The sequence below is a fragment of the Sceloporus undulatus genome, chromosome 5, assembly GCF_019175285.1.
Source record: "Sceloporus undulatus isolate JIND9_A2432 ecotype Alabama chromosome 5, SceUnd_v1.1, whole genome shotgun sequence".
NCBI classification, from domain to species: domain Eukaryota; kingdom Metazoa; phylum Chordata; class Lepidosauria; order Squamata; family Phrynosomatidae; genus Sceloporus; species Sceloporus undulatus.
In genome coordinates, this window is record NC_056526.1 from 170,433,036 (window position 1) to 170,445,553 (window position 12,518).

The window sequence follows — 12,518 nt, forward strand, 5'->3', positions numbered from 1 at the left end:
ACTCCCAGCTTTATTTCCCTGTCTGATAATCTCCTTAGTCTCAGAGATGCTACAAGATCCCATTACATACTGATTTTCCAGATTAACACAGTCTTTCAATTTCTTCAAAGTGTGAATTTAAGCTCAAACAGATTCATTACCCCACTGACATGGGAACCATGAGATAATATCAGTGCTCTGCTCAGAAGAAAAAAGTTTGACAGTTTTACCACTTTGTGGTATCTCTTTCTAGAACACAACAACAAGACAGCAAGAGTTCTCTCTGGGGTTGTAGGCAGAGCTCTTCCCCGCCATGTGCTATCTGACCTTTTTTCAAAACCAGAGGTGTCAGGAATTAAATCTGGGACACTCTATGTGGAATGCATGTGCTCTGCTACTGAACTCTGGTCCCTCTTCCCAGAAAGACAAATCATGTGGCCCCATGCTATTACCATGCCTTCTTGCACTCAAACTAAGCTAGATGTCAGTGGTGGGGTGAATCTGCTCAGGGTAGCAGTGGGTCTCAACCTCTGGTCCTCCAGATGTCTCAGGTCTCAACTCCCAAAAACCTTAATAAGCATGGGTATGGTTAGGTTTTCTGGGGGCTGAAAGTACAAAGGTAGGGAACTACTGGTATAGATAATTTCTCATCTCATATTTGTTGTTGGGTTTGCAGGAAATGTTGTTGTTGTTGTTGTTTTTACATGCCTTCAACTTGATTCCAACTTACAGCACCCCATCATAGGAGTTTATCACACAGAGTCATACAGAGGCAAATCTCATGCAGAAACAGGATTTTAAAATCCACTAAACACCCTCAAATGCGGGTTCTCTTTCAGATGACTTGGTTTAAAGAGAAATGTGAAAATAGTCCAAATGGAAATAGAATTTCCCAAAAATAAAAAGGAGCGGGTTTTGTCAGCTTTCCATTTGGGTTATTTTCCCGTTATTTCTCTTTCACGCAAATGTCTGAAAAACAACCCACATTTGCAGGTTTATTCTACTTTCTGTTCAAGTTAACATCATGTGAAAAATAACCTGCAAAAGCTTTCAATCTAGTTTCTGCACAGGATTCGTTCTGCATGATAAACTCCATAGTGCTAGGGAATCCTTGGAATTATAGTTTATCATAGCACCAGAGCTCTTTGACAGAAGGCTAAATGTCTCACAAAACTACAGTTCTCAGAATTCCCTAACATTGAGCCAGGATAGTTAAAGTAGTCTCAATCTGCATTGTTGCTGTTGTGTGTTTTGTACCCTAGTACAACACTCAAGAGTTGTACTAGGCTGTTATTTTTCATAGCAAAAATAACAGCCTATGCACCTTGCATTCTTGCAAGTAATATCACACACAGGGGTCAGATGTTCTGGCTGTTCTCTGTATACAATTCCTAGTTTGGGCTGGCATCCAGAAAGAGTGAATCACACTAGGACTGGGATAAATATTAGGTCTTTCCCAGTCCTTACTCCATGCAGTGGTGCTTTAGTAGCTGCTTCTGCATTAAACATATTGGTGAGGACTGGTTAAATTTCAATCAGCTTCACATATCGTATGTTATATAAACAACCAAACAGAATCTGGATAGAAAAGTAGTCAACTAGAGTTCAGAGAGGACTGGATGGGGAGGATATTATTTTCATGCTTTCCTAATTCAAGTTCAGGGCTCTGCTGTCACAACAAGCTACAGTCCCCAGGATTCCCTAGCCTTGAGCAAGGGCAGTTAAAGTGGTGTCAAACTGGATTATTTCTGCAGTGCAGATACAGCCTGCAGTCTGGTAGTTTTCTGACATTCTCACCCACCCTTTCCACTGTCTGGAGATGTGTAACAGGAGCTCAGATTTTTTTTTCCCCCCTCCTCCGCTTTGAAAAAATCACTTTAAAAGAACCACCAATAAGAAAGGTCTCCTTTGCAAAGTGTCTCATTTCCTTCCCTGATTTTAGGAAGGCGGGGGGGGGGGGGGACTATATATATATATTTCTATCAATTACTGTCGTAGTAAACTGGTGGGTAGTTTGTCGTGGAAGTATGGATGCATGTTTATGTTGAAGTCAACTTAAGTAGACTTTTTTTTTACCCTTTTGAAAGTTTTTTCAAAACTTTTTTTAATGAATTTTTTTAGTAAGGCTTTTTTATTTTCATTGTCATTTTTATTTTTCCAGGGTTTTTTTTTCCAGAAGTTCTTTTTCTAGCAAGTTAAAAATCCATGCACTTTAACACCTCTCTCTCTCTCTCTCTCTCTCTCTCTCTCTCTTTTGGCAGGTGAGATCAGTTGTTGCCTTTGAATGAGTGTGTTTGTTAATTAATAGTTAAATTGTAGCATGGTGATTATTATGTGATTCCAATCGGATTGTAGGGTTGCTTTTGTTTCTAAATCCAAAACAAGCAAACAAAAAGCTTTGGAGGAGTTGGAGTCTACTTTCCCAACGTTAACTTTTTAAAAGGTTTGATTTTCTTTTAAAACTGTCTAATTAATAGATAACGAGAACCGTTGTTATTATGTCTTTCCAATCAGATTGTAGGACTTTTTTTTAATTAAAAAAATATTTATTAAAAAAAGCTTTCGAGAAGTTTGAGTCTGCTTTCCAAACTTTAACTTTTAAAAAGGTTTGATTTTCTTTTAAAACTTTCTAATTAATAGCTAAGGAGTATTGTTGGTATTATGCCTTTCCAGTTGGATTGCAGGGCTGCTGCTGTTGTTTCTAAAGCCAAAATAAACTTTGGAGGGATTTGAGTCTACTGTCCAAATTTAATTTGACAAATGTTTGATTTTCTTTTAAATCTTCATAATTAATCTTTTTGTTTTGTTTCTAACCCCCCCCCCAAAAAAAAAGGTTTAGAGGAGTTTCCAACTTTCCAACTTTAACTTTTTAAAGGTATAGTTTTCTTTTAAATCTTCATGTGTTTTCCTCCTTCCACCTGGACTGTCAGTCATTCAACGGCTGCAATCTTATATCTGCTTACCTGGGAATCAGCCCTAACTGAAGTCAGTGAGGATTTACTTCTGAGTCATAGGATTGAGTCCAGAAAATCCTGCCTTTATGCCTGCTGCCTCCTTTCTTGTTGTAACTGAATGGTGACTTATTTATTTATTTATTTATCTGTGCTTCAGCTGCTACTGACAGTCTTTTAATTTGCTTTCTTGCAGTGAACCAGGAAAGATAAATTGATATAATTGGTGGAGAGGGCAGCTCTTTTTCAGAATGGTTGCAACCAGCAGTTTAAACAATAAAAACTCTGCATGCATCTCTGAATTGATACAGCAGCGTTTCCAGCATGCAGCCATAACAGGTAAGTGGTTATGACGATTGGAGGCTTTTCCTTACTGAAAGATAATCCAAGTTTTGTTAGACTGTAAAACAGTGATTCCCAAACTCTGGTCCTTGAGGTTTTTGGTCTTTTGGCTCCCAGCAGTCTCAGCCATGTTGGCCAATGGTCTGGGATTCTGGGAGCTGAAGTCCAAAACACCTGGAAGGCCAGAGTTTGGGAACAACTGCTCCAAAATAACCATTACTGTATTTAGCAGTAACCACCATTGTTGCCGTTTAGCAATAGCAAGTACATTTCTATACTGCTAATTTACTGTAACTCTCCAATATATGAATAAAGAGTTGGCTGCAGGCATTTCTGACAGTTTTTATTATGATTATTTTATTATTTTATTTATGTATATCCCACCTTCCTCCTGCTGTAGGGATTCAAGGCAGTTAACAAATAATTTAAAACAGTTCAAAGTTAAAAACAATACAAAAGCATTAAAATGTAGAAACAAAGCTTAAAAAAGAAGTTTTTCAGGCAGGACACTTTTTAATCTCTTTCTTTCTTTTAATCCAGCAAAGTTTGTTTAATGTTTCACTTTTCTCCCAGTGCAAGAGGGGTTTACAAGATTAATTAAAACAAAATATAGCTTCAAAAATTATTAAACATTGAAAACCAATTAATCAACATGTAAGCTATCGTGTGAAGGCTGAATGCTGAAATAAAACTATGTAAAATCATTTTTACTATGTACAACCCTCTCATATTAAAGGCAGCCAGCTGAATCCTTCTTAAATAAAAAAGATATTTGCTATCAGAAGGAGAGAAATACAATATCATCCAAAATCCACAAAGCAGTGATACCTTTATTGAGACAACCAAAATGCACAAATGTTGCAAGCATTTGAAGCTCCACTGGCCTCTTCATTGGGCAGAGGTGTTAAAAATGAAGAAAGAGAGAAGTAAGGGAGAGACAATCTAGCATGCCATGGAAGCAAGTTCCATTGTTATTCCACTTCTCCATCTAAAAGATTGCTGTTTGTTACCCATAATATGAAATCAGGAGTTAAACCTTTCAGGGCATGGATTTTGAGAAAGGCTTCTTTTAAAAAGAAAACATTTTACTAATAGATTTGCTTCATGTTCTACATATATCCTTTTCCAACTCAGTCACACATTATTTATTGTTGTTGTGTGTCTTCAAGTCATTTCTGACTTATTATAGGAAATCTTAAAAGGAGCTTAGTGAGTTTTATAATTGTGTCAATAGCAGAAGGAAGGACCTGTTCTATGTCATTCCAAGTTTTCCAGTTTAGTAGATGTTACATGGAGGTGGATGTCTTCCCTCAGTCTCAACATATCAGGTTATCATTCTGTACCCAACAGGTGATAGCTTTCATAGCTTTTTTCCAGCTCGAGTCCCTGAGGTTTGGGATAAGTGGAAGAGATCCATAACAGATTGAAATAATTTGTGGGAGTATTACAGTGAAGAGAGGCAGAATTGGCAGAGCACATTTTGATTCTTAGATTGCATTTAAGGGAAGAAAATGTTTCTTAGACTTTAATGGCCCAAGGCTTGTTCTCCCAATTATACATCAAAGGTTTCTTCACTTCGTCCATTGTCAAAAGGTGGGAGCTACTTTATATCCAATATTAATCCTACCCAGATTAACAGGACATGTTAGTTATAACCAGGGGTGGGAATCATGCAGCCCCAGATGTTGCTGGACTTCCATGCCCATCAGCCCTGGCAAGCATAGTCAGTGGTAAAGGATTCTGGAAGTGTAAATAACAAATCTGAATAGACCCAAATAGACCCAGGATAAAACTCTGCATGCCCTGAAATTTTCTGAATGTATTCACATTGTCGACCCCATCTTTATTCAAATGCTTGTATGTGTGAACAACAGAACTTGCAGAGATGCACATCAATGTGGTTCCATATTGTGAATAACAAACCCAGAATGCATGAGTGTGATGATTCACATGGTTGCACTGAAAAAAAAGCATGTCCCTCCAATTCTTTATTGCTGTGTACACTCTTATTGGAAAGTCTATGCATATATGTTTCAGAATAATTTCTTGATAACTGTATGCTATTTGTAAGGAAATCATCATTTTCTTATTTGGTGGCATCACAGAAAAATTATATACACAAAGCAAAAGGTATCATTTGTCTATAAATGGAAGAATTCTTCTACTGTGACATTTTGAGCAAAACTCTTCCAGGCAAGAAAGAACAACTTTACTGGTGGGACTTTTGCTTACGATGTAATCCCACTCAATTCAACAGGATTTACTTCCAGGAAATGTATATGTTGTCACCTTGGCAACTGTTGTGATGTAATTCTCTTCAATATATAAAAGGACGTGTGACAAATTATTAGTTTATCCCATCAGTTTATGCTTCTTGCCAGACCTGCCTTAACATAGAGCAGTAAAAAAGTTACTTTTTGGGGGGCATCTATATGAAGTAATCTGGCACTCCTTTTGACACCTTGACAGCATGTAATCCCAGAGAAAACAGAGTTGGGTCACCTGCTTCTTAAGAGTACGCTGTGCCGTCTTCCAAGTGTATATGTGTTTCTGCTGACATTTTCTTTTTCTGTTTTTTATAAATAAATGTTGCTAGGGGCCAGAAGGTTCCCATTCCCATCAAAACACATTTCATTAAACTTCTGTTGTAACCATTTAGGAAAAGCAATTTATTAAACTGTATTGCTGCATGAATTCAAGGTGGTACTTGTTGGCAGCTAATTTAGGTGTGTGTGTGTGTGTGTGTGGCAGAGCTTTTGACTATGTGTAATCATTTGCTATTACAATTACTGGCTGGCTCCATGTGAGTTACTGAGAATCTCTCTCCTTCTCTCATCCCTTATAGACTTTGACTACTGGGATTATGTAGTGCCAGAACCCAATTTTAATGAGATGGTATTTGAGGAACGGACATGTCAGATTCTAGTGAGGATGCTGGAGCGTTCCCTGTCTAAATCCAAGCAGACTAGACTTCATTGCTCAAGGGTTCTAGTCCCTGAGAAACTGACCAGGAGGATAGCCCAGGATGTCTTGCGTCTCTCTTCAACGGAGCCTTGTGGTTTAAGAGGCTGCATTATTCATGTCAACCTGGAAACAGGAAATGTATGTAAAAAGCTGGATAAAATTGTTTATGACCCTACTGTTGTTCCTACTTTTGAGCTAACGCTAGTATTCAAACAAGACAATGGTTCGTGGCCTAGTTTCAGGGATTTCTTCCCCAGAGCTTGCTTTACTTCCAGCACTAAGCATACCCTGATCCTGAGTCCTGGATTTCGGCTAATAAAGAAAAAATTATATTCTTTGATTGGGACAGTGGTAGAAGAATGCTAAAACAACAACCAACCAATCAACCCCCAAGTTTTAATAACTGAGCCTAAAGCCATTAGGAATATGACTTAATTTTTTGAACATGATGCTGACTTTTGCACAATGTACTTATATCTCCCTAGGCTGGCAAAATCTCAATGCTGCTAGCTGGTACTAGGTAGAATTGGAAAGAGCACAGCTACTAATACTTGAAACATTCCTCAGTGAGCATCCCTTTGGCAAACCTGTTAGCCAACCTGATTGCTGCTTATTGCTAGAAATTGTACAAAATGTTATCTTTGCATAGTTGATGCCTTCAAAAGCCAAATTAGGCCACATTCCCATTATAAATAGAATCAGATTGCTGAGCGAATTAAATGACCCTAGTTCCCATTTGAAACTGGTTCCTGTCACGATGTGATCGAATCTGTCATGCTGAAGCGAGGCAAAGGAAAAAGAGGTTCTTTTGAAAGATTGTGATTCCAAAGCTTGTCCAGCAAATGGGAATGAAAGATTGGAATCACAGCATTCTGGAGGGGAAGAACTGATGGAAGAGGGGTGTTTAACATCTCTCCCCATTTTTGGGGAGATGTCATACCCCCCAGTGCTGTTTTGTCATTATTGGTGTGATGTTTGGTTCCTTTTTTAAAAATAATAATAAAACTAAGCGCTTAAGCGACAGAATGGTTTAGCAACTACTTGCAAAGGTGCGAAACCACTCTGTCACTTAAGCACTTAAATGTATTTACAACAACAATAACAAAAAGAAAACATGCCCTGTCCTCCTTCTCACAGGCCTCCCTGGGTCCCGGTACCCTTCATTTCTGTCCTCCTCCTCCTCCTCTTCTCCCTTGCCGGCCTGGCAATGTCCCTTCCCTGGCCCCCAAGATCCCTTCCCAGCCTTGCCTCCATCTCATCCTCATCCTCTTCTCTTCTCCGCTCCCCTGCCTTGCCTTGCTCCATTGCCATCCTCCTTGTCACACCATCTCAACTTCCAACCCCCCCCCCCCTTTTCCAAGCCAGGCTAACATCAGATGATTGAGTTTAAAGCAGTGCTGCCAGTGGGAACCACAATCGCCTTAAAAAAAGCAATCACACAGGGTAAGGAAACAAACCCCTTTCATAATGAGAACTAGGGGTCTTTTGAAATCGCTTTCCAAACAGGGGCAGGAGCGAATCACAAAGTGATTCATCTTGCCATTGAGAATGACCCCTTATTCTGCCTTCTAAGGCTAAGGTTATTCTAAGGCTGGATTTTATTTTTTAAGAACAGCCACTAGGAAATAACCCAGTGTCCATCTGAGTATGTATGGCAATTTAACAGGAATGATGTTTCCAGCTGTTACTTGAAGCAGTCGTGGTGCTATCTAATAGACAGCGATAACAGATGTTCTTGGGAAGATGCTAACTAATATGAAAGTTTTGATAAAGAGTTTCTTTGCTATGCAAGGTAATTCTGCTACTCTTTCTGGCCTAGTAACAGTTTGCATAATCTCTGAGTGTCATATAAATGCCTTAGATTGAGATCAGGTTGTCTTCCAGGTTAATTGGCCCCTCTGACATGTGGTGGTGAAGTCTATATACTGCATGATGTCAAATAACAGTTATTCTGCATTCAACCTAGTAGGACATATACTGGTTATGCTCACAGAGTATGGTTGATCTGCCTCAGCTCCATTTTAAAAAATAAGAATATTGCTCTCCTTTGACCCTACCTCCCAACTTGTTGAAATAACTATCCACACAATCCCTTTTCTAGGATTTTCGTGCTTATCAGTGGCCTCTAAAAAGATAGTTGATGAAGCAATTGCTCAGAGCTGTTTGGGGTAACAGTTCTCAAGACCAGCCAGCCAGCATGTCCACTATCCATGATGGCTGGGGAAGGGTTCTGTAGGTTCTTCCAAGCTCTTAGTAATTGTCTGAAAACTGAAGATCCAATTGATGTGATGTAATCCTGTAAATAGTGTAGGAGACAGTGTTAAATAACTGCATCACTACTTAAATAAATGCCATGGGATCTCTCATAAATCTGCTCCATAAAAGAGCTCACCCAATCCTCATGATTTTGTTCCCTCTTAGCATTTTATGACAAAGCTCTTTTTCGTTTTAATATTCCACAGCTAAAGAGCCCGAAAGACCAGTGGAACATCCAATCCTTTCCTAGTTTTTCCCCCACCCATGTGTGCTGCAGAGACAGGCCTATAAGGATGAGATAAATTTTCATAATCTCAGGAGCAAATTCTGTATGGGTCTTCGTACCACATCTTACACTTTCTCTCGGGGGGTGAACAGTGTTAGGGCAATAATCTTTGTCTTTGAAAGGCTTATAACCTTTTAAAACATGAGGGTGAGAGAGGCTTTCTTTCAGCTTGATCACTCCAGGTCTTCTGCTGGCTTCTCTCCTCCTTCTTAGTTGCCCATGGTTGCCATATTAGAAACCCACTAAGTTGGCATGGGTAGCCAGCATCCAATTAGATGTTATTGTTATAGGTTCTTTTAAATACCTCTTAATTCAGTGATCTTGTACTTTACAGCATTAAGATCTAAGCTTCATGTGCTGGTACAAATGATCAATATTAACAAATGTCAGAAAAGCAGCCAATAAGGGACCAGATCCTAACATAGGAGTGGGGAATGTCTGAATCACCAGATGTTTTAGACCTCAGTTTCCAGAAGCCCAGGCCAGCATGGCCAATGTTAAGGGATTATGAAGTCAAAAACATAGAAGGCCTAACCATCCACAGCTTTGTCCTGAACCATGTATAGCCATGGAGATGTGGAAACAAGAAGAAACTGCTATAATGTCATGCCTTTTTTTTGTTGTTGTTCATATGTGCTCATTTTGTATCATGTCCTATGTGCAAGAAGAAAGAAAAAAATAGCAGTCCTAGAAGGTGATGCTCCTGACTTTCTTTTAGAGTCTTTATAGGAGATAAACTGATATAGTTTTTTGTGGGTTTTTTGGGCTATGTGGCCATGTTCTAGAAGATTTTCTTCCTGACATTTCACCAGCATCTGTGGCTGGCATCTTCAGAGTGATGCCAGCCACAGATGCTGGTGAAACGTCAGGAAGAAAATCTTCTAGAGCATGGCCAAGTAGCTTGAAAAACCCACAAAAAACTATGGATGCTGGCCATGAAAGCCTTTGACTTCAGACTGATAGTTACATGGCAAATGTTCCAGTTTATTGATTTAATGAGTACTTGAGTTACTCTGGTGTCATATGCATGGCACTAAAAAAAGCAGGTAAAGTACAAAACAGATGAATGAGGAGTCGGATGGAAATGGATGTCCATGGTCTCTATGCAGTTTCATAAGATTAAATTATACGGCTGCTATTGGAATAGAGACCGGCACACTTTTATCTACTTAGTAGTTTAAGCTCTGTCTTGTTGAAATAGGACCATTGTAAACTAGTGTTGCACTTGACTGCTTTTAACCAATGGGTAATAAATAGTTGCCTTAGTATGGGTGCATTATGTGTGTATGTTTTGGATTTGCACAGAATCGGAATCCTTTTGACTGTTTTGAAGTTGTGAAATGTTGTTCCTTGCATTGCCTTGTTGTGTTCTTAGGACTGAACTTAAATGTGAATTTTAATGTAAGTCTGTCTATAAATAAAGATATATTTTTAATTCTCAATTCTTGAGTTGTCCTTAGAAATAAAGAAGCAACTTGCCTGTCTCCTTTTCTGCACTTATGAAAAAAACAACAACATGGAGGTAGAAATGTTTGTGAAGATGGGAATTCAGCCCTTCAAACATCCCATTCAGTTATTTGCTGGAGAGACCAAACCTTGAATCTGAATTTAACAAACAGTTTGGCTGAAAGACAGGTAGCTAGCCAATATACATTGTGATGGCTATGTTTTTTGCCATGTACTGAAAATCTTATTGATTAAATCATAAACACATTTTGAACAGGCATTTGCTCATTTTCTGCTAAGGTAAACTATAGTACTCAATAGTGATACTTAAAATTGCCTTATACGTCCAAATTTCTGTGTTAACAAGATTTTGAAAGCAGTTGAAGGAACTATGGTATACTTGTGAGTGCAAACAAATCTGTTCCAACCATTAAGCTGAATGACATGGCAGGCAGCAGAACTGGATGTTATGAAAAGGTAGGAAAATGTTAGCTATTTACTTTGCTATTATTTTTACTTCTCAGGAGAGAGAAAGTTACTTGTAGGCCTTTCTACCTCATGTGCCAAAATAAGATGATTTGCTTTAGTTATATCTTAATTTGTAAGAACTGAAAAGGGTGCCTTTTGCAATTAGGTCTTGAGACATGAAGTTGTCTTGGGACAGCCCCAAGTGCGATATATCAAAGAAGCAGCTTATACCACAAATAGGTTATATACTTTGGAAAGCTCCTACAAAGTCTAGAGGAGATCCACCAAACCCTTGATATGGAAGCCTCCAACCTCTCCCTGCACTTCCATTTAGGATATGTGCCTTCCCTGGATTTTGGAGGTTATAGGAGGGTGATGTTTTATAATTATCAATAAGCAGCTTGTGGTAGATGGAGTGATATAGCTTAACACTCCAGAGTTCACTGCTTTTCATCAACTTTTGAGGGGCAGGGTGGTTAGTGCCTTCAGAATTCCCCAGATTCTGTTCCCTTTTGGAATCCCAGTTTCAGAGACCACAGGCTGAATTTACACAAACACATAATGGGCTGCATGTGCACTGTAGAAATAATCCAGTTTGATACCACTTTAACTGCCATGGCTCAATGCTGTGGAATTCTGGGAAATGTAGTGTTGTGAGACATTTTGCTTTCTCTGTCGGAGAGCTCTGGTGCCACAACTACAGTTCTCAGAATTCCACAGCATTGAGCCATGACAGTTAAAGTGGTGTCAAACTGGATTATTTCTGCTACACAGATGTAGTCCTAAAGCAAGGAATTATCCCTAAATCGAGGAAGAAGGTGATGAAGGAAAAACATACTCCCTCCTACCAATTTTCCAGAAACATTTTAGGTCATGCAGGATGACAAGTAATGGGCTTTAAAGGGGGAAATCTACATTCAACTTGTCCAACCACTATGGTCCGTTTTACCAGTTTTTACAATTAAGGGCTTAGAAGGGAAATTGAGATGTCATTTCATCCTTGAGTAGTAACCACAAATCTTTCACCGTACATGTCACACAATGAATTTCCCATGCAAGAGTGAGATGGGGGAAGTGACAGCTTACTAAATAAATTGGATGTCTTTCAGGAATAAGGAGCACAACTGAAGGTGCCAGGAGTCCTGAAGTGAAGTTCTCCCTGTTCTCTCAAAGCATGTTGAAGCATTCTGCTAGTGCACAACACCCTCTGGCCTTTCCCAAAATAAGCACTAGAATTCTGGAAACACTTTCAACTGTCCAATGCTTTTTGGAGGATTGAGGAGAAAAGCATTTGTTTTTGCAGTGGCTTCAATAGGAGATGGTCACTCAGAGCTGCCGAAACCAAATTTTCTGATGCTGTAATAAATCTGTTAGTCTTAAAGGCGCTCTGGGACTCTTTGTTGTTTTGACTTTCTTACTATGTATGCAGTCCACATCCAACCAAATTCAGCCAGCCAAACTCCTTCACTGACAGCTTTGCTGGTTTTATATTTGTGGAACATAATCTTCCCCTGGAGGAAAAGAACTGTGAAACATGAGAGCCTGCACAGTTTTGTTTAGAAGATGGTGGTGCAAGTGAGCATTCCACAGGGGTTAACTTTATAAAAAGAAAAGGATTGATGCTCCCATTCATGACAGGCTCCTGTCTTTCCATGACAACATATCATATGCTCTGTGCATTTGTTTCTGTCCTACTTCTTCTATGAGACCCAAGGGGTCTACATGGTCACGATGTCCCAAGACATTAAGGAATTCTTCCCTATTCCTCACAGTTGAATTCTAAACTTACACATTACTCTGACACCACCCAGAGCCTGATAAAGCTT

At 39.1% G+C, this 12,518-nt stretch overlaps 1 protein-coding gene across 3 annotated transcripts; it reads left to right on the forward strand.

Annotated features, from left to right (window-relative positions):
• Positions 1–1,970: 1,970 nt before the first annotated feature.
• Positions 1,971–9,599, forward strand: DDIT4L (DNA damage inducible transcript 4 like). 3 transcript variants are annotated; one of them, XM_042470224.1, is made up of 4 exons: positions 1,977–2,099; positions 2,241–2,422; positions 3,127–3,269; positions 6,118–9,599. In XM_042470224.1, the coding sequence occupies exons 3-4, from the start codon at positions 3,182–3,184 to the stop codon at positions 6,600–6,602; spliced, it is 573 nt and encodes a 190-aa protein (XP_042326158.1). In that variant the 5' UTR covers positions 1,977–2,099; positions 2,241–2,422; positions 3,127–3,181; the 3' UTR covers positions 6,603–9,599. The 3 variants fall into 3 exon arrangements, with proteins under 3 accessions (XP_042326155.1, XP_042326157.1, XP_042326158.1); XM_042470221.1 differs by having other exon boundaries at positions 1,971–2,422; XM_042470223.1 differs by lacking the exon at positions 2,241–2,422 and having other exon boundaries at positions 1,971–2,240.
• Positions 9,600–12,518: the final 2,919 nt, after the last annotated feature.